Genomic DNA, 27,383 nt, shown 5'->3' on the forward strand with positions numbered 1-27,383 from the left:
AGAAAAATAATAATAGAGGAAAAGCATACAAGTTCCTTTAATATAGATTAAGAATATAAAAACTTAACTGCTCACAGTTGAATCCATGGAGAAGACTCAATCACCTGATCTAGCAGGAGGAGAGGCTTCCCTAGTCCTCAGGTGTCTACAGGCCCTCTGCTGCTCGTAGCACCTGGTCACAGGAAAGATCCCATCAGATATTTGAGCAGGTCAGTTACTCCCCACCTCACAAATGCTCCCATGCCTGCCCACATCTTGCTAGATATTCTCATGGCCCCTCCCAACTGTGCTGGAAGCTCTGATCATAAGTCCTCCTGCTTTCCAGATGCCAATCAGATTTTAAAAACTCTGACTTTTGCCTCAGGTATAATGTGAACTGGAAGAGCTGAAGATCAGTTTCAGGCCTAAGGTCTATTTTTACAACTAGAAAGAGTTCTTAGATTTGTGCACACATGTGTAATGCCTACACATATGTTAGTAACAGGTTTTATAAAGTTATGGAAGTTTTAACAGAGCGTGTGTGTGTGCGGTTGTTTACATATATAAAAAGTACTGTAGGGCTCATTTAAGATTATGGGATCAGAAGTCAAAGAAACTTCACTAGCTGGATTAAGTTTGGCAATTGACTTAAAATCCCTAAGTATCAGTTGCCTTATCTGTAAAAAGGAGATAATAGTAGCTACTGCCCAGGGTATCATGAAGATTAAATGAATTAGAACATATTAAGCATTTAGTACAATATCTAATTCAGAGTGAGCACTTGAAAAATGTTTAGCTGCTGTTACCATGTTTTCATGGGTTCAGGATTTCTTGAAAATGTTACCCCTTTTCATTTTCTTTGTCCTTTTGTTCTTGGCCTTGTTTTCACCTAGTATTTTTTTAATCTTCTATGAAGTTCTCTTAAAATTTTAAATAGCTAAAGAGTGGAGTAGACTTATAGCAATAGGGGGGAAAATCAAATAAAAGCTATTTTACCTTTGAGACAAAAATTTGCATATGTCAGTCACTGTTCAAAATACTGTTTCACCTACTACTGGATTTATCAAAGTATTATATCCTCAGTTATGAGAATTTTTTATGTTCTATTCTAATACAGATTTATAAAGAATATTATTTGATTAGAAATTATTAGTAATTAGTTTTATAAAGTTATAGTGCTTTAAACCGAGCCTGTTCATCAAGTAGAAGATATATATATCTTGTATTTATAAAATATATATTCTTACTGAAATTTACCTTTTAAAATTATTTAAGATTTTTTATAGTATTCTATTTCTACATGTTTCCTTTGGTTCAATATGATAATCCCATAATCTCATGTTTATAAATGCAATAGAAAATTTAATTTTTCTTACATTCTGTATTTTTGTTTTAAGAATAATTTTGGCTTAAATTTAATGTCCAAGCTACACATTCCTTTTTTATAGCCTGTGCTTTTCAAAGTATCTGTGGAAATTCTTTTTCAATTATTTGTTGGTGTCTTGTCCCAAGACCCCCAAGGTTTGGCCTGTGCTTTCTGAGTTAAGACATGCTCCCAATCTTCCAGTTAGGTCAACCACAAAAATTAAGATATGATAGAAGGTCAGTGGAAGAAATTCATATCAAAACAACTACTCACCATGTGATTATGACAGCCTGCTGTAACAAATGTGCTTCTGTTTTAACTTATGACAATTGCTAAAAGTAATTTAATCTGACAGAGGCAGGGTGTTGAAAGGCTCCTGGAGATGTCATAAAAGCGACCTTTCTGCCCATGTGCTGCCAAAAGCCATTTTTAACAAGGAGCTAAGGAAACATTGCAACTTCTTTTATACTTTGTTAATTAGTTATTGATTTGAAGCAATGCACTTCCAAATACTGTTGAAGGAGTTAGGCGCCAGCAAGGTCCCCACGTGGCAGTCTAGCCTTGGTAATATTTATAGTCTCTGAGGATCCGTTGAACCTTTCTGCTCTGCGATTCTAAAATTGAGATTGCATGGCTTACTAAAATGACTACTGTTTTACTTTATCATTCATCTTTTTAGTTTAAAATTGTATGTGTAAATAATCTGATGCTTAGTTGTACTTTATTACATGATGTAATTCCAATTTTCAGAGTCGTCACTTGTGGATTTAGTCACAAATAATTACACATTCTACAGAGAAAGTGTATGTGGTTTGATTAGTAATGCCAAAGAGAACAAGAAAATAATACTGTAGTCTCAAAAGAGGAAGCAAGCTAAAAATTCTAGAATTTCTTTATTGGACATACTAATTGATCTCTCTTTTTTCAATTTGGATATTTAATTTTAGTTTCAATGAATTCATGATGTTGCTAATAGAAGTTAAGTAACTTTCAGTGCTTTTAGAAAAGTCTTCAGACTGTTTTAAATAACATTTTTTATAAAGCATTTGAGTGCAAGTTAAACCTGAAGGCAATTGTACAACTCAACTTGCAAGCCATTGTGGGGGATGAACAGTGGAGGGAGCGTTAGGATAAAAGTAAGGATTTATACATACAACTCAAACTTCCTGTGCTCTAATCCTGAATTGCACTTATTAGCCGTTTCCGTGCAGTGGGAACCATAATAGTACCTACCTCATAGTGTGATTCTGAGGACTGCCTGAGTTAATAATACATGTAAAGTGCTGTATCAGAAGTGGGTAAGTAGTAACCCCCTGATAGATGTTAGCACTGTTATTACTGTAATAATTAATAATAATAAAATATAGTCCCTGCTCTTATTTTTATATCAAGAATTTTCTATTTTAATGTATGCAATGTTTTCAACATATAAAAATAAATATGACTATTTTTTTTATATTTTGCTTTTAAGTAAGTTAGAATTTGTTTACTATACATAGGAAATACTGACAATAGCATGGCAAAGTTGTTCTCTATATTTGGGTTTGTGATGCAATAAAGAAAATATTTGCTCTTGTTTTAAAATCAGAACTGCTGATAAAAAATACCAATTTATTTTGCCAAAATGTGTTAAATTTTCAGTTTAATTATTTAGGTGGTGAGAAATCTAGGTTTGCGGTATGCAAAATGTTTTTCTTAGGATAGAAACGTTCCAAAATAGATATTTCAATGAAATCTTTTACACTAAATTCGGACAAGTTAAAAAGTGGGGGTTTTTTAAGTTAAATTATTTCAATAAATTTACTTCTACACAGATAGACATATTGTGCTAAACCCTGTTTTTACTTTAGTAAATAATTGCTTAACGTCGCCATTAATAAGGAAACGCATATCAAAGTACTTATATTTACAATTATTAATTAATAAAATTAATTAATAAAAATTTGTAGCAGCTATAATACCTGTTGGCTGGATATAGAGAAAAAGTTGCTCTCACATAGCCTGAAAGAAATGGGAGAGAGCAGTGTAGTAACATAAAATTAAAAGATACATAAACCTTTCAATCTAACAGTCCTATTCCTGGGAATCTTTCTTACAGAAGTAAATCTTTCTAATTCAAATCCATAATAGCAACACTTTAAAAAATATAAATTGAAAGCCAAAATTTAATATCTAGATTTAAAATCATGAGATGAAATAGACCTCTAATAAATGAATTCCAGAAGTGCTACCTTGTCCTCATTTTTCTCAAATTTAGAATATCCATGTTTGTTGGGGTGAGTTAGGTCTTATTACAACACATAGAGATTATTATTATGATACATTTGTACTAATATTATAGTTTTATTAGTATATTTTAAGGTGTTTCAGAAGCTGGTTTATGACAAAGTAAATAATTATTCCAAGTATATGAATAACTTAGTTACATCTTTGTAATATATTCTGACAGAAATTAAACATCTATTATGTGCTGTTTGCTCCGCTCTTTATTTTGCCTCAGTTCAACCTACTTAGAGGATAGCAACTCAGATTCTCTTTGTTTCCAAAGTTTTTGCTCTATTTTATCAGAGAAAGGTACAATTTTTAGAGGTCCCCCAGGTTAACCTCCCATGTACAGATGAGGAACATGAACATCCAATAGGGTAGCGAACCACTCAAAGTCATAAAGCTCGTTCAGTGGCACTGTTGGGATAAGAATGGAAGTATGAGAGAGTGGGGGGGGAAGAGGGAGGGGAGGGGAGGGGAGGGGAGGGGAGGGGAGGGGAGGGGAGGGGAGGGGAGGGGAGGGGAGGGGAGGGGAGGGGAGGGGAGGGGAGGGGAGGGGAGGGGAGAGAAAATATGTTGTCTCTGACAATTGTAAATAAATAATCTTTCCATCTGGTTAACATGTGTCTTACAAAGCAGGGATATCAAATCATAAGAATTTGCATTTGATTTACTGATGTCTAACAATAATTGTCCTGCCTACACAAAGCCTCAGTTCCCCAAGGCCCCCGGAAATACCTGCTTCCCTGAAGATTACCTCCCTTCCTCCTCCTGTAAATTTCTATTAAATGTGCTATGTAATGCCTTACTTTTGTAGATAGAGCATACTGGAAATAATTTAACCTTTCCTTGATGACCCAGTGTCAACATATGTGCAGATGAACAGGCAAAGAGTGATTAAAAAACTTACTCAAGAAAATTGCTAGTATATGGCAGAGCCAGAATTTAAGCGTAGGTAGTCTGATTCCATATCTGTAATATGCTGCCTTGTTAAAACACATTTAATATCTTTCCTTCTATGTAAGCATAACCAAGGTTGGCTTCTCTTTGTAGCAATAAACCAAATGGCTAAGGGTCTTTAAGAAAAAGGGACAAGAGTGTTGCTTCTGTAGATAGCTTATACTGTGGGCCAGGGTCACATGAAAAAAGACCTTCTTTGCGAAATGAAGCAGTTTGTTTTCTGAAAGTTACACATCATTATTTATTAATGATTCCAGTTTTACTGTACTTCAAACCCTCACCCCCACAAGACTGACACGCTCATTCCCACATCTCCGGTGAGTGTTGATGGCTGACAGCTCTTGCAGCTAAGGATCCCTCAAATCCCTCTCTCCTATTAATTATTTTGGGCATGAGAGCCACCATCCCCGTGATTGTGCTTTCTTGGAGGGCAACAGCTTCCAATGATTGTTTAGTGCCTGGTCTCCTTGCCCCAATTTGGGGGGAACTCTGTAGGAGCTGAGGCTTTTGTGTAGACAGGACAATTATTAGACATTATGGGGATACATACTACCTATTTCATAGGGTTGTCAGGATTAAATGAGTTAATTAATATTTGTACATTATTTAGATCTGTGCCTGTCTTAGTATGTACTATAGAAGCATTATTATGATTGAATTGAGATAGAACTAAGAGAGGAAATCGTTAATTTTATAAAACTGAATTGGATCATCAGTGTTTATTTTTTTGGAAATGCTCTGGAGCATAGTTGTCCAATCTAAGAATCCTACCACCTCTGTCCACCTCCTCTTCCAGGTCACACCCCTTTTGTGGCAATTATGGCCCAATAACAAAGCATGTGGTACCATTTCTGTAAATAATGGGCCATAATTATTTGCTTATCCATTTTTTTACTGACTTCTTAGTAGTTAATTGTTGTTTAAACTTTATGTTTAAACAGATAAAAAGATAGGTTTTATGTCAGCCCAGTATCACAGCAGTTTGTTAACAGTACTTTATTTTTATCTTTATTTTTAATACATTATTTAAAAGAATAGGTGGTATAGCATAGAAGTTCAGATGCTAAAACCAGACAGACTAGCTTGTAGTACGGGTAAGTTGTATGACCTTGAGCAAATGAATTAATCTCTATAAATCGAGACATTTGGCATATCTATGTCATAAAGTAATTTAATTAAATAAGAGAAACCATGTAGCCAGTTCAGGTGGTCAGTGTCCTAATCAAAATATGGTGGTAGCTTGGTATAATAAGAGTGTAAATTGAGAGGAATTTATGGATTCCAAAACATTTGAGAGGATAAGTTGGATAAATATAAGAGAGGACTATGTCAAGGGTGACTTCTAGATTTTTGTCTTGAATGACTTAATGGCTGGAGGTGCCACTTAATAAGATGTGAAAGACTAAAAGAACAGATAGTGGGGAGTTGGAAACCTATGCAGTTTACTTTTGGATATGTTAAGTTTGAAATATCTGAAATTCAAATGTCTGATATGGTTCTGAATACTGATCCTCTGGTTATATTCATTATGAATGGGTTCTGTTCATAACCATTTATAATTTGTTAATATAGCCATATTGTCAAGTAATGTAGCCTTGAAACTGTTATCAAGATTGATGGCTGTCAATAATATTTTGACACCTAAAAGGCAGGAAAAATTTATAGTTTCAAGATATCTCCAGCTTATAGATTCTTATCTATTTTTACTATATTTAAGTTGAATCTTATGAAATTACCATTTTTAAGGTAAAATATGTCTAATATTGGTAATTTCATATGGTTCAATTTAATATTTAGAGACCAAATAATGGTTCTTTATTTTTGAAGATGTTTTCCTTATATGTATACTAGACCATCTGTTTTTATGCACTCATATATATTCCTGGTCCTTTAATCATCATTAAACACAAAGGTACACACTTTTTAAAAGGTAACTCATTTAAAATATGCCAAAGTGAAATTTTAAACCAAATTATCTAACTAGATTAAAATTAAATTGCATCTCATGTAACAGTATAAAATTAATTTGAACCGTAAGTGTTCTTATAAGTGTTTTTTTCTATACTAATGTACATACTAATGTAAATGTTGTTCACAACAAAGGAATTTTAAGTAACAGAATGATCTAAAAATTTAAAGCTGAAGCATAAGTTTCCTTCTGTGTGTCTTTCTGGATTGGGGCCATATGGTATTTGTGTTTCATTTCTTCGGGAAGGGTACCCTACTGGCCAATTCCTAAAAATATAACCTTCCATCTTATACGTGTGAGTTGGTTGGGTGCAAGAGGATAACTTACATTTTTGCATCCTCACAAATCCGTCTTACTTGGATATCTGTCTCCCATTTGGACTTTATTGAGTTATATTTTACCTAATGAAAAGTGTTTGCTTTTTAAAAGAAACAACTTTTATTTGTAAATTTTATCATGGAAAGGTAAAGATTTAGATTAGTGTTCTTTCTCCAGTTGGTATCTCCAGTGGTAATACTAAGGGCAGCTGGTGCAGGGTGGGGGGTGTGTGTGTGTGTGTGTGTGTGTGTGTGTGTGTGTGTGTGTGAGACACAATTGAAATTAGTGACATAGGTATGAGTTAAAGTAAAAAATGGTGGGTTTTATTATTGATAAAGACATTTTCTTAGTAGATATGCTTACCAGTGTAATCACAGGAAGAATTATATGAAGTAAAATAAAATAATCTAAAAGTTTGATTTTATAAATTGGGTATTTTAAAAACCTTTAAATTTATTAAATTTTTATTTTATTTTCCCTAAAATCAGTTATAAGTTTAAAGTATGTATTTTAGGAGCACACTTATTTTATTTTATAACTTTGTAGCAACAGGTAAGCCAAAGAAAAATCTGTCAGATTTGGCAGTGGTTCAGAAAATATGTGAACCTGTCACTGTAAGCAGTCTCAAAGGGCGAAATGCTTTACAGGAGCTAATTAACCTTAGAAAATAATTACACAAATATGCAAATGTTGTTTAGATAATTCCATGTGTTATCAGCTCAGGTAGTCCATCATAAATGCAGACCTTGCAATGCCTAGGTAGTTGAATCTGGCATAGTTGATAAGGCTTTGGTTACTGCATCGCTTCTATTTGTCATTTAACGATTAATGATGGCAAGAGCACATCAGGAAATTCAACCTGTACTCTGAATACAGCTGAATTCCACAGTGTAAATATCCTATGCATTCTGCCACCAGCAAACTCTAATTAATGGATTTACTTATTTTCTTTTCATGCACTTTGCACATTTGCATATTCAAAAAGCATCTAGCTTGAAGTTACCCAATACAAAATGCACTCTAATGTGAAATTCATGGAGAACCTGTAGAATAGATTTAGTATGTTTGCATTTCTGTAATTGAGGCATATTAGAAAGTCTTTCCTGTTGAAATCTGTTTAGTCTCAAAATACACTGCTGGTAATATACACCTGCCGGATTATGGTTTATAAATAAATAATGATTGTGGACACAATGTGGGCTGCGGGTTGGAATGACACAAATTTACCTTGGAACAGCATCACCTCATTTATAAAATTGTGATTTTAGTAATATAATATGTCAGAAATATATATTAAAAACCACTCTAGGTATATTAATTCCTGTGCTACCATTATTGTGCTTAACTGTTGTAGGCAGCAGTAAATATTTGGCAGAATGTGTTACATCTTAAAATGATGGGGATCTGGCTCTCTTAAACACTGAATAGTAAAAAGCATCATTTTGTGAAAGCCTTGGGAAATAGTCACATAATGGAAGCCAAGCTTTTTCTAACTAAGGTTTATATTCTTTATCACCTTTTTTTTTTTTTTAATAAAACTATTTAATTATATGCCACTAGTCCTTCAAAAAATGGACTTCACATAGCATCATTAACTTTCTTTTGATGATTCAGGATCACTGTTGTTCCTGTCAGTTGCTGGGATTTCACAGCAGTGCTGCTCTTACCATGTTCAGTAACAAATGTCTCAGGCTATTGCGTACTATATTCTCTCCTGATTTTTTTTTTCTATTTCTTCTGTTATTATCAAACTTTCAGCTATCAATTCTCATTCTTAATTAAACCTATCTGAAGCAACCTTTTTGATTTGCTGCTTGTAAATGTGCAGTGGGTTCAGACCAGATGTTAGAATTTGTTCTATGAAGGTGTAAAGACACTGCTCAGATGCTGATTCTCCCTAAGAAGCCAACAGGAACCATTCAATAGGATTTGATTTTTTGTTTACTTGTTTTATTATAAAAAGCTTGCACTTCGTAGAAAATTTTGGACGTTCAGAAAAATGTGAAGAAGCTAAAAATAGAAAATATTCATAATCCCACAATGCATAGGCAACTCAGCTGTTTTTAATATTTTTATTCTAGTTTTTCAAGCCTTTTTACATAGTGTGTTATACCACATATAAAATTAGATGAACTGTGTTTCTTACTTTGTAAACTCATCGAATACCTAATACTGAATATTATGTAAAAAATACATAATATTTACTTAGATAAACTATAATTTAATTACTTATTTCTGCATTACTGGACATTTAAGCTTTATCCAAATATTTGCTTTTATAAGTGAGACAGTGATGAACATCTTTGAGCATCAATCATTTGCCACATTCCAGATTATTAGAAACTAGCTTCCTAAGTGGAGTTTAAATGCTTCTTTGTCTTGATTTTGAAACCCATTTCATGTTTTGTCAACAGTGTCATCGCCAGTAGCCTTGGCATTGTTAGTCATTTATTAAATGCCTATAGCATACCTTGTATTTAGAGTTTGAATCCAAAAGAGTATCTACCTTCTAGTTTGGTTTTCAAACCTTATATTCTAGAATGGAGGAGAATGGCAAATTAAAGAAATAGCAGGATAGAGAAGAACCAATGAAATAGTACAGGATTCAATTTAATCTACCATGGCTGAAAGTAGAGCCAACAATATTTTGAAGTAGTTTTAAACATAGGCAGGATAATAATACATGTAAATAGATATACTTTTCATATATATCTTGTAAGATGTTGTGTGTCAAAGGTTAGCAAAATCCTTTCCCCATCTGCATGAGAATCTGACCTTCAGTTAACTTTCTAGCCCTATGTCCCTGGAAACCTGATAAGGTAGTGTCTTAAGTTGGGTTTCCCAGGTAACAGATTTTAAAGATGCATGCAGGAAGTTTGTTGGGGAGTTTTCTTGAGATCCACACCTGTAAGAGAGTGGGGGGAAAAAAGAAATTTGAAAGGAGGATCTGAACTGCCCTGCCATACAGTCACAACAAAGGCCTCATCTAAATCTATGGTGATCTTTGCATCTAAGATGTCTCTTCAGAGATGTCCTGCCTTGATGCAAGAGACAGGGCCCTTATAGATCCACATCATCTTAGTCATTGGATATAAGTTGCCTCAGAAGTGGGATTGTTAATTTAGGAAAGACAGCTTTCTTTGGGTCAGGACAGTTCCTAGACAGCGCCTCAGTTAAAGCTCTTAGGGCCAATACTCACACAGCTCAGGAAATGAGTGCCATATAACTAAAAGGGGTTCTGGGAAGCATACCATAGCATCCACTCTAATTGGGTGGTTGCTAGGCAACATTGCCTTTGGTAGAAAATTACTTCTGATTGGTAAACTGGATTAGAAGGAGATAATAGACTATAAATGCCATAGCTTTGATCTTCCCTGAGGGTAGTAACTCTTGTAATTGGGCTTGTCATTTACAGACAGGAACCCTGGAAGCCATGCCTATGGAGTTGTTGCAAGAGGTATTGGCTTCTGGTGGGGTATGAAACTTTTAAGTCACGATCACTCATGCATCCACCCAAAGTGAGCCTGATTCCCTCATTCCTGAGCTAGCACCCCATGGCCAAAGAAAATAACTCCAGAAGTCATGTGAGCTGCTACAGGAACCTCTGTGAGGCTCCCACCTAAAAGGAATGCTTGGTGCTGCCTTGATGGCAGACTGTCATTTCTGCCTGTATTTTATAGGTTCAGTGGATGTCAAGTGTTACCCAAATAGTCTTGTGTAATTGCTTAGTTGTGCTTATAGATGACCCCCTAAGTGAATATTGTAGACATTTTTTCAATTGGGTCTCACTTTTTAGAATGTGAAACTACAGAATGATTTAAGATCTTAGAGTCAGACTGAAAATATTTAAGTACTTGTGGCACATGAATACTTGAGGTTTCTTTTTCCTACAGCTGACAGGCCACTATTAAACAGATATTGTCTCCCTAGAGTATGGAGGAAAAGACTCAGCTATGATACTAATCTCTGAAAACAGTAGTCTTTATATGTGAACAGTGGAAAGAACTGTTGGTTCTTTGCTCTGCTTTAGTCATAGATGGGTCATTTGGGCCTGGTTGGCAGTTTCCCTCATGTCCTGTGAGTAACCAAGTTTTGCTAATTCTTCCTTTGTCATGACTCATTCCATCCCTTCCATTCGCTCTGCTGCCACCCTGTGTAGTATTCATAGTCCTTGTCACTCTATATATTCGAATCACTGGAAATGCTACCTTGGAAGTGCTCTCTGCCTTAAGGTTTTGTCTTATCTGAGCTGCATTACCTCTGAGATCCCAGACTGAATTCCATAATAGAGTTTTGTCTAGGGGTTGCAAACTGTTAATGCGTAAACCAGATTGTCATGGAGCTGAGGTCCTAGGAAATAGCGAGAAGAAAGGCTGGAAAGATAGGCTTAAATGGAAAGACTAGAAGAAATGAGACTTGTTAGGAATCTATTGTAAGAAAGTCCAAAATGAGGTAGGAATGGAAAGGATGGGACAGGTAGGCTCTCAAGGAAGAGTTGGTGAGTGTGAGAAGAAAGCAGGGAAAACCTCACTGAGGTCAGATCATATGGATTTATACTGGGCCCATTGGACTTGGTGTTAAGACAGACAGTCTGTCAGGAGTAGAGAAAGTAACACTTCTCACATACTACACCCCTTATATTTTTATGTAACACCCTTATGGAATTGCAAACACATTAGAGACCAGGATCATAGCTTACTCCTTACTCTCCCACTTCCAGCACAGAGCCTTGTGGGGACAGTGTAATCTAATCTCCTATATGTCTATATTCTGTCCATACATAGAAGAATATTTAGGATCATCACAGGTATTTAAGATTGCTAATTATGCCAACCACCAGCATGTAGAAACTTTGTTATCTGTCTCTCTGTTTTGTTTTTACATTTCTTTGCTTTTTTGGAGAGGGTATTGGAAATGGGGCTTTTACTTTTTTTTTTTTTTTTCCAATTACAGTTTACTTTCAGTATTATTTTGTATTGGTTTCAGGTATACAACATATAGTTTACAAACTGTTCCCTCCCAATATTTCCAGTACCCACTTGGCACCACACATAGTTATCACATTATTATTTACTATATTCCGTATACATTTCTTTCTTTGTGAGATAAAACTAGGGAGACCAGATGTCTGGCTTTTGTCTGGATTGTTCCAATTTACACCCGTTCTCCCAGTATAATTTGTATATCAGTATATGACTATAAGGTTGTAACTAATCATCCTGAAGATAATTATTTTTTCATTATTTATTACCCTAAGATTTTATGAACAAGACCACAGCCCTTGGTGTCAAGAATTTGATAATCTAGCAAACAATTACAACAGAAATCATTCAATGCAATAGTAGGAACACGCACAAGATTTTGTTATAGGACATTACCTATCCTTGGAGATAATTGGGAAGACTTTTGATAGAAAGTGATGTCTCATTTGATTTTGGAAGAAGACAAGTAGGAATTATGTAGGTCAAGGTGGTGAGTGAAGTGAGGGCACAGCACAGGGGTCACTTTGAAAGCAAAGAAAGTAGCCCGGAGACAAAAGTATGGCACAGTTAAGTTACTGCAAGTTGTTCCTGCAGTTGGGACACAGAGAGTGTTCTCTGTTGTCTCTCATGGTGGGAAAAGGGTGTCTTATGAATCATAGTGTTTTTCAGGGCAATGGTGAGAGATATAGTTCAAGGCAGAACCAGATCATGAAAGGCCTCGATATCATACATACTGAGTTCAAACTTGATTCTGAGGACAGTGAAGAAACTTTGAAGGACTCTAAGCAGGAAGTGAGTAATGTGGGAACATGATCATATTTGCATTTTTGAAAAGTTTTCCTCACTACAGAATTAGACCCAGAGAGAGAACATTTAAATAGGCAGCTCTAGAAGCAGGGAAAGTGGGCTGGAGACCTTTGCCATCAACAAGTGAAATGATGGTGGCTTGAGCTAAGCCAGAGGAAATGAGAATGACAGGAAATAAATGCACTTAAGAGACAGTTGGGAACAGAATCGACAGCATTTTAATGTTTGATTATATGTGGAGTTTGAGGGAGGGAAAAATAAAATATGCTCAGAATTTAGCTGGAGGCAGGGAGCAAAAGCAATGACATAGGTTCATAGAGGAAGTTTTTAGCACAGGGTTGAATTGGTTGAGTTTGAAGTATCTGTGGGACATCCAAAAAGAAATGAGTTGGGTCTGGAGCTCTGGAGAGAAATTTAAGGCAGAGATTGACATTAGGGAACAACAGCTTTTAGGTGGCAAGTGAAACCATTCACATAAACCTTCTTAGGCAATTAATCTTTTGGTGTTAAAGCTTTCAGAAAATATTTGTACAAAACATTTTCATGATCTGTTTTAGTTTTTAGCAGTTTGTTTTCTGATCAGTATTATTTAGCTCTTTGGTTTGTTTGTTTTTCTTTTTCACATTATTCAGGTTTTACCACAATATGTGTCAGCTATAGAAATAAATACAAGTAAATGAAGTTATAGAACTTTTGGAATTAAAGCAACATGCATACATTTATTAAGGTTTAGTAATTTAGGAGAAATGTGAAAGGCTTTGGGTTTATATGCTCAGGTTTCTCCCAGTTCTACAAAAAAAATTTGTTTGGAAAATCATTTTTTTAAGTATATTTTTAAATAATGTGAATAGAAAATATTTGTTGCTAATTTCTGCTTATTTTCAGCTTACAGAGATACTTAAAATTTCATAGTTCAAGATGTACATATAATATAAATATTTTCAGATATACATATAGAATTGTACCTGAATTTTCTTAGTGTTACAGTTTTATCAATAATTTTCTGCTATGTAACTGATTTCCTTAGATATATTTTAATATCTCAGATATACGCACAATGCAATTTCCCCTCAAAGATGTGCTCATTTTAAATATTTTGTTTCAAAAGATTATAGTAACAGTTAAGTTTAGCAATATTTTAATAATAGTAAAATAATAATTCTCTATTTTGAATTTTCGAAGTAGTCCTTTTGTATTATTATTTTGAATAAGCCATAACCATCTTATTTCTTATGCTACATAAACAAGCACATGATTTAATTTGTGATTACTATGATAGTAATTAGATACAGTATGTAATATATAATATTTGTTTTTATTATAGGAAAATGGTTCTCCTGAAGAACATGCAGTCTACGTGTGGGACCATTTCATAGCTCAGTCTGCAGCTGAGAATGTATTTTTTGTTGCTCACAGCTATGGAGGACTTGCGTTTGTTGAACTGGTAAGTGCACGTTTAACTGTATTTTTAATCCCCAAACTCCTTATAGGTTTACCACTTCTACTCCCTATTTGTTGGCATCATTACTTTAAATCATTTTATAATGGATGAAAATAATGTCTTTTGAGTAAGTAGTTTTACAACATTTAAAAATAATATAATTCTTTATTTATTTATTAATATATTTTTATTGATTTCAGAGAGAGGGAGAGAGAGATAAAAACATCAATGATGACAGAGAATCATTGATCTTCTGCCTCCTGCACACCCCCGCTGGGCCCTGCTGAGGATCGAGCCTGCAACCCAGGCATATGCCCGGACCAGGAATCAAACAGTGATCTCCTGGATCATAAGTCGATGCTCACCTGCTGAGCCACGCCAGCCAGGCTAATTATTACTTTCTAATTTCTACATTATAACCCAAGTTTCTATATATTTTATGATATTATGTTTCCTGTTTTATGTGTATACCATTGAAGCATATATTGCCTGTAAAGTGTTAAAACTTTCAAGAGACCCTTTGAGTATTTGGGAATATTTTAATAATCTTTACCTGACTTATCTCTACAAATTAGCACTTGGTCAGAATCTACATGATTATAACTATCAGAAAGCTTCCATTCATCTGCTTCTAAGTGGCACTCATTGCTTGGCAATAAAAATCTTTATATTTCAAAATAATCTAATTCTTGGAGTTAAGATTATATGTACATGATAGAAAAAAATTATCAAGATTTCTGAATTTTGTCTATATTATCTGCAGCATTACAAGTACCAGTGTGAATAATTGAGATATAATCAGTACTAAAAATGCACTGATGAAGAATTTTTGCCTTCATGCCCATAACCCCTTACATCAGAGGAAGGTACCAGTGCTACAGTAAAGTGGTTAATATGATACCACTTTAAGTCCATTTTATCATTTTAAATCCAGTAGCCTCAAGTGGACATTAAACGTAGACACGGCATTGGTTGTCTTAATTTTTGTTTCTAAATTTTGCTATTTATTTCTCTTTTTATGGAAATTCAGTATATTTCCATGGCGTTTTCAACTTCCCCACACCTTATTGTTTACCCACATAATTTAGATATTAACCTGGTGGTGACACCTGAGAATAATTTTGCTTACCTAAATTTATAAATGCTTATGTTCTCTTAAGATCAAGAAATAAATAAAATCATTTATTTCTTAAATGAATTCTACTTTTTCTAAATGATTTCAAGTACTTTTATCTCTGTTGAATTTAATATATAATGGCTATATTTAAATAGCTAACCAACTGTTATGATGTACTTTTTAAAATGTGAATGTTTTAAATAGTTCTTTTAACCCTACAGCTACACACACACACACACACACACAGTTTTCGTATATGTAGCTTGTATTTTCTTTGCACACCATTGAATTACCTAGAACATGAAATTTCATTGACACTCAGAGTAATAACTTAAAATATGTCAGAAAGCCTGCAAGACTAATAAATTTTAAGATTTCTGTAAAACATAAATTCTTTTTTTTAAGACAGTTTATAAAAATCTTATGTTTATCAAATTTGGAATTTCAGTGAATTTTGGACAGTTTTTAAAATGAACTTAAGATGCCAGAGTAACAGATGACCAGTGTGTCAGTTGTGTTTGGCCTGTCCTTCTTGTCACACACTGGTGGATATTTCTCCACTTTTGTCCCACTTTAATATAAAGCACACAGATGTTTCAGAACAAGACTTGACTTCTGACCTTGAGGCTATTAGGGTCAGGGTCCTCAGGGCCTGTGAAATTATCACAAGCTGAGCTAAAGTTTTTTTCCATCACAGGAAGTAACCAGTAAGTAAGAAGTTAAAAAGGAGCTTTGTCAGCGAGACAAGATGGTCTCAGTAGGGTCAGCTTCTGTAGTCTGCTGTCTCTGCAGGAGGCGCATGCATGGGAGGAGGAATATAATATAACCACTGGCACATCACATATTTGTCAGGCAGCACCAGGCCTGAGAAGTCTATTTCATGTAATATACCTTGTTTAGGTTTTAAAATATTAATGGGGATTATCTCAACTTCATGTATTTGCTACTTTTTGTGAAGTAACTTAGATGGGGGTATGTAATAGATTTAGATTGTGACAACTAAAGAAAAGGTTGTTCCTGACATTGTACACTGATGAGTTTGACATCAATTTTGACAAAGCTTGATTAATATATATATAAGGCCATTATGTTGCTACTTAATTTCAAAAGGATTTTTTAAAGATTGCATTGATAAAGAAACAACAAAAAGACACTGAAATATTTTTAAATCCTTTGCTTTTGCCTAAAGCTGAGTAATATTCTTACCTCTTCTCCCCAATATTCTTAGGGGAAAAGTCATGATGTTTACAATATTGACAAATATTTATTTCAGGATTTTTCAACATAAGTGTAATATATGAAGTTGTTTTACATGGATTTAAAATTTTAATATTAACTTTATAAGAAAGTAAATTATTAACATCTTAAATTATAGTTTCAGTTTTTTGTCTCAATAATACATTATATACATCAGATATTAAGTTCTTTGGATTTCAGTAAAGCTAAACTTTTTTAAAAGTGTCATAAAGTTGTGCTCTAGTTAGAAAAACTCTACACACGCACGCGCGCACACACACACACACACACACACACACACACAAAACACACACACCCCCTCCCTACCTTATGAATAGTCCTAAGTTGTAGCATCATGTTTGAATGTATGGAGATAGTTTTTCTGCCATTCTCATACAAGTTTATTTTTAGGTCATGAATTTTAAGAAAATTTATTTTGAATATAAACTGTGTAGATAAGTACAGCTTCAATAATATATGCAATTACTTATATTGCTTATGGTTTGAAAAACAGGTACCAGTCAGGACTTATTCTAAAATGTATCCTGCCATCTACTAAATTTAAATTGTTTATAATTATAGTTGAAAATTAAATGTACTGCTAATAGATATCTGAAAATAAGTTACTTCTAAATTTAGAGCACAAAATAGTTGCAGAGCTTTTATATTTTGATTATTATTGTTTTTGAAAACTGAGATCATAATTTATGATTTTATTCTACCTTAAAGTATTGAATTTCTCCTGAAGAATGCATTATAGTTAAGAGATTTATTTTCAAAACCAATGTCCATTTTATGGTAGTAAATCTTGGAATGTGATCAGATCTAACCTCATACAGTGTACAGTTTACTATAATAATGAGAAAAGTGATACTAAAAATATGCATTTCACAGCTTTTATTCTTATTATAAGGTAACAGCTCAAGTTTCCAATTCTCTAAACTTTCTGTGCTCCTAGTGAAAATAAATGTTGGTAAGATAGCTCTGGTAGCAATTCCAGCATTCAGTCATTAGAGGCAAAAGGGAAGAACTACTTATATTACACATTGATACCCAATTTTTAAAAGTAACATACCTGCCCTATGTTACCTTTTCTGTGTATTTAAAATAATACCAATATAAAAAAATAATGCCAATATATAGTTACTCTTATTAAACCATCATTTACGAAGCCTTACGTTTCTGTGTTAGAAATTGTTTTCTACAATGATAGAATTAGTAGTCATAATCAGAATGCATTTACCAAATTCATTCAGAAAGACATCTACAAATAATGCAGCTTACTTTTGCCTATATTCATTGTTAAAGTGTGATCTTATTTGTTGGAAATTAACTGTCATGAAAAAACAGTGCAGTTTTAAGCTTTTATATCATCTCTTTCACCAGTCACTTAAGTGATTCCATTGCTTCCATTGTTGGTCATAGCAGAGTGCTTTGCTCTTGTCTTCCTAGGTGATAGTTTGACAAAATCAAGCAGCCTTAAATTTTTCTTTTAATTGGAAATGATTAGCTTTCCTAGTTAATGACCACTTTCTAATTTCAGCTCACCTTCCCTTCCCTGTTTGCAGTGCTCAATAGATCAATTTGCATTCACATCTTTCCTTAGTCAGAGTGCTGATATTTTTTATAAAACACATTAAACAATTGTAGTAAATATATTTTATTAGTTTATTGAATCATTTCAGCTGTTATACAATTAGTATTTTTATAATTACTTTCATTTCCTTTTCTATGTTATTAGTGGTATGTACATAACCACCATTAAAAACATCACTTAGAAATGTGTGAAAACTGTTCCTTTTGAATGTGCATCTCTACCCACTTTTGATTTTGGTTTCTCCATGCTTGTCAGCACTTGATTGGCACCTCACTTGCATGTGAATTAAGGACTGAAGGGAACTCTGTTTCCCTGCCATTGTTCCATGCTGGGCTCCCTAGCCTTCAGGCTGCCTAAGCTGACCTTCAGCAGCTGATAGAGGTCTAATTTTTGGACATAGCTCTGTGAGGACACTCAACCTCAGTCTTCTCTGAGTTGATCTTCTAAAATTGCCTAGAGTAAGATTTGGATTTACACTGAAGAGAAAATGGAATGGGACTAAAAGAATTAGTTTTTACCTTTGGTGACATCAGCTAACTATGACCTTAAAGAGTCATTATTTACATTTTGCCTACAAAGAACAAAGTAAATTGGATATTCGTAGGATATCTGCTTAATGTGATCAATGGGAATAGCTAAAAGTTGGGCTGCTGGGAATCAACAATTGAGGAGAGGGGGGATAAACCAAAGAAAAATTGAGCCATAATTAAAGTAATTCAGGCCAAAATGCTTCTTATAAACCTACTGTAAATGTAGGTAATTCACTAAAAATAAGTTGCCATTTGTAATATAAGTTGAATTTCTGAGTTGGCTGCCTACGTGATATGAATAGCATGTTAATGTATGGGATGATTACAACTTGTATGGCATGCTATCTTAATTCTCTAGTTTTATATGTAAACAATTTAGTTTCTCTAACTATTCTGTATGGTCCTTAAAGAGAAGAACCAGAGGTTATATTATTTTTGCCTCCTCTATTCAGTTGTATCCCTGACTTGCATATAGTGTAGATAAATCTTTTGATTGATTGTTGGTAACACTAATTTTAGGAGTTAGTTGCAGGAGTTCAAGTAAGAGCCAATGAAGGTTTTTTACCAACATAGAAGTAGAGGAAGTGGTAAGGAAGAAGCATACATTAGAGATGTTAAGGAGACAGATTCTCTTTGGTTAGTGACAATGGATCTGGAAAGCTGAATGAGAAAGAAGAGGGTATATATATATATATATATATATATATATATATATATCCTTCCCCATATACACCTGTAGAAGCATATCAAAGTGGATATGAAGGGAATCTAAGCACGACAGATAAAGGGTAATGAACAGTGATTAAGCAGATAAATATTTCAGGAAAATGTTTGCACATACTGGATATTTAATAATTGAGATTAGAATGAGATATCAAATCAGAGTATTAAAAGAAAAAGAGTTATATATACAGGTGTGATTTGTTAAGCTCCATAGGAGTTACCTGAGTACCAAGATTTGATTTTTTTTTTTAACTTTTATTTAAGTAAATTTTAATATGTATTAGGAGGCCCCACTGTTTAAAAGAATGACTCAATTTGTTAATGTTTATGTTGACTCCTCTCCTTTCATTCTATATCTAACCAACCAACACCTTTTGTCAGGTTTTTCTTCTCTGAAATATGTCCTTTCTGTGACTTTAAGACCCTCTGAGTAACCTGATTATTTCTTTTTTACTGTATTTTTCCTAATAAAAACTTTCAGTTCTAATCTAATTTTCTTACTGCCATTTTTCCATCTCACTACACCTTTACCCCTGACCTCAAGCCCAGTGTAGTATAAAAACAAGAAATTTGGATGAAGATTACCTGGTTTGAATCCTAGTTCTGGTATCTACAAATTATGATAAGTTGGGTCAGATCCCTTATATGTATCTTCCTCTGTAAGTACCTGAAACTGGACCCAATGGGTCTGGCATGCCTGTCACCCCTTGAGCCAAGTAAGCAGAGATAAAGTTGAATCTATATGAGCATTTATTCCAATAATGCTGGCAGCATGGGAGAGCAGCAGGATTTGTCTACATAAAATCTGCTCTACCCGGACCCCATAACCCAATTCCTTATATTAGGTAGAAGGACAAAGATTACATGGGGAAGTAGGCAAAAGGAATAAGAATGGGTAAAATGGTTTACAGGTTACAGGAAATGCAGGCTGAAGGGTTGCAAAAGGGTGGGGCATCTCCTCGACCCCTTTGTTTCTGCAACAAGGTTATTATCTTTCCATGATAAAAGGACAAGGAATCCCATTCAAAATGTCAACTCCCATGTCCTGGGGCATACAATTCCCAGCCAGGTTAGAAAGTGCTTTTTCTAATTGGAACAGAACAATCACAGTTAACAGAACATGATTAATATTTCTTATAACTCTAACTAAAAATCACGTTCAACAGAGCATGATCAACATCTCTGCCCCCAACATACCCATAGCACAATTTGAGGATCGAATTAGAAAATTCTTGGTTAGTAGGAATTAAATCAGTGTTAGTTGAATGTGAATCTAAATGCCCACAGGCTATATTCATTCTCATTTTTGCTAATGCCATTTCCCCTTCTCAAGTGAAAGAATTTCTCTCCATACTAGATTTTTCATCAAGTATTCACAATTAACTCCCACTTTTTGTGTAGTATTTATAAGTTTCACAATTTAAAACTTTAGTACCTACTAATTCACTTTCTTAAAAGTTATCTTTTATCTCTAAATATTCTTTTACCCAGATCATCTGGAAACAACTTGAGGATAAAGAGTCTAATGTTGCTCAAGACTGAGAACAATATATATTACAGCAACATGAACACTCTTAGATATCTGTACAGTTAATTGACCAATACCCAGAGTAAGCATTAACAATAACTCTTTCACTAATTAAGCTGACTTATTTTTCCTACCCTCCATTTGAATATTGATGAATTTGGGAATTCTGCCTAATCAATTATTTAACATTAGACAGTATTACCCTCTTTGTTCCTGGTGTTAGTCTTGTATAGTCTTGTCTCTGCTGGTGTCCCCAACCCTAAGGCTGACAGAGAAGAATGCTTCTCTACAACTTCTCAGTTAAAGGGGAATATTATTAAAATAAGTTATAATTGCATCCTCATAATGTTATATGGCAATGTGTGGAGTAAGTCTAGGAAACTTTACACTTCATCTTCAATCATGAGTTTAACATTGCATTTTATTTAATAATTAGCTTACTTTTACATGTTTTCATTTTTTTAACTTTTTAAAAGAATTTTTTAGATATAATTTACATATATTTATTGAGACATAATTGAAATTTATTTAGCTTTATTGAGATATAATCACATATCACATGGTTTTTAGTATATTTACAGAATTGTACAACTCTCACCACTATCTAATTTTAGAACATTTTCATCACCCCCAAAGAAACTCCATATTAAAATTCTTTGTTCATTTTTTGATTGTGTTGTCACTTTACTGTTGAGTTATAAGACTTCTTTATGTATTTTGGATACAAATCCCTTATCAGATACATTACTTGCAAGTATTTTCTCCCGGTCTGTGAGTTATCTTTTCACTTTCTTGAGTTGTTTGTTTGTTTTTATGAAGTCCAGTTTATATAGTTTTTTTTTTTGTTTTTGTCACTAGAGTTAATTTTTGTACATTGTATGAAGTAGGGACCCAATGGAATTCTTTTAAATGTAGATATTCATTTGTCTCAGCACCATTTGTTGAAAAGATTATTCTTTCCTCTTCCATTTGTCTTACTATAAATATAAGGACTTGCTTCTGGACTCTCAATTCTATTTCATTAATATACCTGCTTGTTCTTGTACCAGTACCACACCAGTTTGATTACTGTAGTTTTGCAGTAAGTTTTAAAATCGGAAAGTGTGGATCCTCCAAGTTTGTTCTTCTTTGTGAAGATTTTTGGCTCTTCTAGGTCCATTTCTATATGAATTTTAGGATCAATTTGTTGATTTCTGTAAAAAAGGAGCTGGTATTTTGGTTGGAATTAAACCTGTAGATCAATTTGAGGAGTATTGATATCTTAATAATATTAAATATTTTAATTCATGAACATGGGCTCTCTTTCCATTTATTTATATCTTTCAAAAATGTTTTACTATTTTCAGTGTACAAGTTTTACATTTATTTTGTTAAATTTATTTCTAAGTATTTTATTCTTTTCTATTCTAAATGAAATTTTTCCTTTACTTTTATTTTCAGATTATTCATTGCTAGTATATAGAAATAAAACCGATTTGTATATTGGTCTTATATTCTGCAGCCTTGCTGAATTCATTTATTAGTTCTAGTAATTTTTTTGCGAATTCCTTAGGCTTTTTCTATGTTCAAGATTATATAATCTGTGACTAAAGATAGTTTTACTTTTTTCCTTTCCAATCTGGATGCCTCTTTTGAAGGAGGGGTGTCTAATTGCCCTGTTCAGTGCAGTGATGAATAGAAATAGCAGAGTGGACATCCTTTTGTTCCTGATCTTAAGGAAAAAACATTCATTTTCCACCATTATGTATTATTTCCATCTTTGATAGATCATTTACACTATGAGACTAATCTGCTTCTTAATGTTTATATCCCTTAGTCACATCAAGAACAGGTTGTTCGGAGACTGAAATAGAGAAAAAATTCACTAATCTTTTATAAGGATCTTTTGCGGAATAAAGGATCCATATTACTCCATTGGAATTACCTTTGCAGGAAGCTTTTTTAATATCCTCATAGATGGGCTGCATCCAGTTTTTACTGCCCTGCATCTGTGCAGCTGAGAGATTGGGCACTCTATCTCTTGATTTAACAAAGACTGCCAGGAAATCACTGGTAAAATTAGCGTAATAACATCTGAAGGAGTACCTAGAAAAATTGACATATTAATTTGTTAGATATAAATCTCTCGATAGGAAATACTTATTTTTCCATTGGTTTTATAAAAGATCCTAATGAGAGGTTATGTATTTCACTGCAGATATGAGAGCATGATCAGCCATTGTAAGCCTTTTTTAAGAGGGACTGTAGAAAAATACATTTTAATTACTGGAATTTTTTTTCTATTTTTATAGCCTTATGATGATTGCTCAATATGAGCACTCCCCCAAATAAGATTTCCAACCACAGTGACACCTCTGATTTGACACCACAATTGAAAAGAGTTCTTTGAGGACAAAAAGATTTGAAATCAAAACTATACAACTTCTTTCTTAGAGGTTAGACCTCAATCTTTATTAAATAATTTACTCAAATTAACACAAGAGAGCCAGGTAGACACAGACTCAATGCATACTAGATTCATGTTAGGGTAATACTTGAGAAATAAGGACAGAAGCCATATCTGGGCAAAGATCTTATTACTAAAGTTCAGGATTGGTTCCAGAAGAGCTAATTTAGCTGGAGAGATTGGCTTTGGGGGAGTAGAGGTGAATCATCACTAATTAGGTATCTATAGAACATAGCCAGCCCCGGTGGGCATGGCTCTGTGGTTGAGCATTGACCTTTGATCCAGGAGATCGCTGTTTGATTCCCGGTTAGGGCACATGCCCGGGTTGCAGGCTCAATCCCCAGTACGGGGTGTGTGTTCACTGTGACTCTCTCATCATTGATGTTTCTGTCTCTCTCCCTCTCCCTTCTCTCTGAAATCAATAAAGATATATTTAAAAAAAAAAAAAAAAAGAACATGATCAGCTCAGGTTTGAATCAGGAGGTGTAATCTGGTTGCAGGGGACAGAAAATCAAGGCATTGGGTGATAACTGAGCAAATAGAATGTAGTCATTCTAAGAGCACTTTTTCTCCACAACCAAGCCCACCTTATTGCCTCTTGGGGAAGGAAGGGGTAACAAGAACAAAATTCAGCACTTGGGAAAAGATCAACAAAGCAAGGTTTAAGGCTTCAGTCATTGGCTATGGGGTTAGAAATGGAATCCTTTCCTGAGAAAGGAACAGGCTATAGCAGTACGCAAAAAAAAAAAAAAAAAAAAAATCAGCAGCTCTATGAAGTGATGAATCAAGACAGAAGTCCAATTCATGTGGCTTAGGTCAGAACGAGATAGAGTAGAATACTGCATTCTAAGGTCATTTAGATACCCAGTGCTTATCCTTGATACACTGGTTATCAGGTTTCTGTGGCAATAAAGGAGATGGGTTAGGAAGAGCTATCATTTTTCCTGCTCTTGTGGCTCTGAGATGATCACACTATGGGTTTAAAACTTTCCTTGAGCCCAGAGAAACAAAGAAATACTCTACTAAGCCACTGTGATATTAACTTTTAGAATTGGGGACTTTAGCTACATGTATGTCAGTTGTTTTTCACCTCACGTTGTTTGTTATAGGTTTTCAATACTTTTTCATTGAGTGAGTTTAGATCATAATAAAGCCCTGGATCATATAAGTTTGACTTTATAGAAATTATTTTTTGAGTTAAGATTGAATATTATGCTTTCGAAACAAGAAATGGTTTAGAAAACTATTAAAAATATTTGTTCTTTCACCCCACTCAGTACAAGTCCTGGGGAAACCGATTAAACCCCTGGCCTCCAGAAGGTTATAGTCTAAACAGGAAGCACATTTAAACAAGGAGAGTAATATAATGAGACAACTGTGAAGTGTGATTGTAGTCCAGAGGTCATTATGTTACCTTCCCAGTACAGTATAAAGATCCATGTAGTAAATCTGTCTCAGTTCAGCCTTGGTAAGACTTGTTTCTGTTGATAAACCGATAATATTCTTTTTGTCAGAAAATAAAAACTGTCATGCATTTTTACTTTTGTCTCCTGTAAACCTAGAGCTATGGTTAGTTTTCCATTTCATTAATTATTCCCAGCCTCTGTGTCTAATTCCTAGATTTGGTTTGGTTTTGCTTTGCTTTAAGACACCTCAGAATCCTTCTCTTAATTGGCAGAGAATAAATAACTAAACCATTATTTTCTCTGATTCCTACTATGCTGCCCAGCCCAGCTGAATGTATAATAAGTATATACCCAATAACTACTTTTTGATCCTAGATAACTTATATAAATAAGTTGTCAGAAGTAGATCTCAGATGGTGCTGTGTTAGTCAGAATAAAGAAAGTAGGGTCTGGATATTCACATAGAGCCACAAGATAGAACAAAGTGAGGTGGAAGAGAGAAAAAGGTGGATCATGTAAGATGGAAACCCAGCACATTTAGTCAGTGTGCCTGAGTGTGTAGGAGGTACAGTTTGTAACCCTGACTTTTAGGACACTTGGGAGGACCATTAATGGAAATTGATCATTGAATACAGTAAATCAACTAAGAAAACATTAAAATCTCTAATTAAGGGAAGTAGCCAAACCTAACCCCAACCGCAAATTTAGTTATGTTTTCTGTGATTACACTGAATATGTTAAATCTCATATCCTCTAGAAATTAGTTTGCCTATTTAATTATGTTTTCGTGTATTCAGATTTCTTCTTAGTTTTCCATACCTTATTTGAATTTTTCTCATAACGAAGTTTATTAAAGAGCATTAGAATACAGTAAAAATTGCTATTTAATATTTTGGTGACAATTTTATAATTGAGTCAAATGATTAGAAAGTATTCTAATTTTTAATATACCTAGTTAATGTCTAAATAGCCATAAATCTTGACATCTAAATTTCTATATTTAATCAGATATCTGGATTGGAAGAAAACTTGATGTTTATCTTTCTCTTAAGGAGAGGGACGGGGTAGAGAAATAAAGCACATTCAACTTTCTCCCCTGGTAAAAATTCCCCACTTAGCTTCTTTTCCATTATAAGGCATCTATGCTTTGTAATTGTAAGTGTTGATTTCCTAACAGTTTCTAATAGCGCATCTGCTAACAACAAAGAAAACTTTACTTTTTCTGTAAAGTGTGCCCTGTAAATTTTAATAAAATGAGATCACTAACCTTTGTATTGCCTTTGTTATATTATTGCTCAATTTATCTCAGAAAAAATTCCGAGTTCCAATGCTGTTAATAGTATAATAGTAGTTTCAACCACTATTATAGGCTCAGGCTCAAATTTTCACTTTTGCTTCATATACATTTTTAGGACACCTATCTAAATATTGAATTTATAGTAATATATTAGATATCTTTAGCATATTATAAATTTTAACATTAGGTGACACTTGTGTTTTCTCTAAGATCTTACAATACTTTCTCAAGCAAAACTGACACCTTCATATCTGATTGCTGTGGTAGAGCCCTCTTTCAGTCTCATAGAGCCCTATCAGTGCTATTATAATAGAATCCATATAATCTGTCAGCCAGCCAGGGGGACTAAGACTTGATTGGGTCAAGAACAATTCTAAGCAGTTCATAGCAGTGTCTTTGAAAGTGAACATTTAAATAGAACTAGTATTTATGCATGTCTTGCAGACATACTAGAAATTTAACCTTCTGAAATGTCAGCAAAATTCAGCTATGCCAATAAATTTTACAAAGTCAGAATTTTATTTTCACAGTCTTAAAAGTAATGCTGAGTGTTTCTCCCATGATGTTTTCTCCCTCTTTGCTGCATTCTAGATCTCAGGAAGAGTTTTTAACTAGCAAGTGAAAATAACCCATTTTAAGAATTCACAGGAAATGTGAGGTATTCATCAGTATATATTTAGTGACTGAAGCTGATATAGCTGTAAGGTTTTTTAGATGCAATTGATCTGTTGCGCATGTTCCCTCCCCAGGTTGCAGGACGTGCTTCCATTTGCATAAGGCCCTGGGCAAGGTTCTTTCTTGCATTGATTGGCCTGTCCAAGGCAGCCTGATGTGTTCTTGCATTGATCACTTTGTCTTTTCTTGGAAGACAGTGTTACACTGAGTTCATCTCAAACATTCTGGGGAGAAGGTAAAACTTTGCTGCAGATGTCTCAATTTTATTCAGATGTTCCTTTGAGTATAGGCCCTTTTTGCAAGGCTAAGTATTTCTTTCCTTTTTCCCCCCTAATTTGGATGTTTCTGCCGTTTGAGTGCACTGTAGAGTAGATTATATTTGAAAGAACTACGTTAAAGAAAATTGCCATAGTATATGCCACTTATCTTGTGCTATTTTTGTTTTTAAAACAGTGTATCTTGCTTCCAGCTTAAAACCTTGTTCTTTAAAGATGATGTCTTAACCCTAGACATGCACTAAAATCTCCTGGGTTTGTGAGAGGTTACCGCTATCTTTATTAGCTTTGGAGATTCCCTGGTTTCAGTGTACCGCTGTCGGTGTTTAGGCAGATAAAAAGTTTTATTAGTTTCATTGTAAAACAAGGGTCCAGAATGACTTGCCTGTTACTCTTCATCATTAGTAATGTGAATGTTAATAGTATAAACTTGTAAAATATGGAAATTCTTAAGCAGCTACATATC

The 27,383-nt window shown here is 34.1% G+C and overlaps 1 protein-coding gene across 5 annotated transcripts in view; it reads left to right on the forward strand.

Annotated features, from left to right (window-relative positions):
• The window catches only part of ARB2A (ARB2 cotranscriptional regulator A), a 308,143-nt gene that overhangs the window by 144,399 nt on the left and 136,361 nt on the right, over positions 1-27,383 (forward strand). For all 5 annotated transcript variants that reach the window (XM_081132496.1, XM_081132498.1, XM_081132499.1 and 2 more), the window contains one exon: positions 13,971-14,090. In XM_081132496.1, coding sequence (XP_080988622.1) covers positions 13,971-14,090 — 120 coding nt within the window. The remainder of the gene's footprint in view (positions 1-13,970; positions 14,091-27,383) is intronic.

Source organism: Miniopterus schreibersii (genome assembly GCF_964146895.1).
Source record: "Miniopterus schreibersii genome assembly, chromosome: 3".
Lineage (NCBI taxonomy): Eukaryota > Metazoa > Chordata > Mammalia > Chiroptera > Miniopteridae > Miniopterus > Miniopterus schreibersii.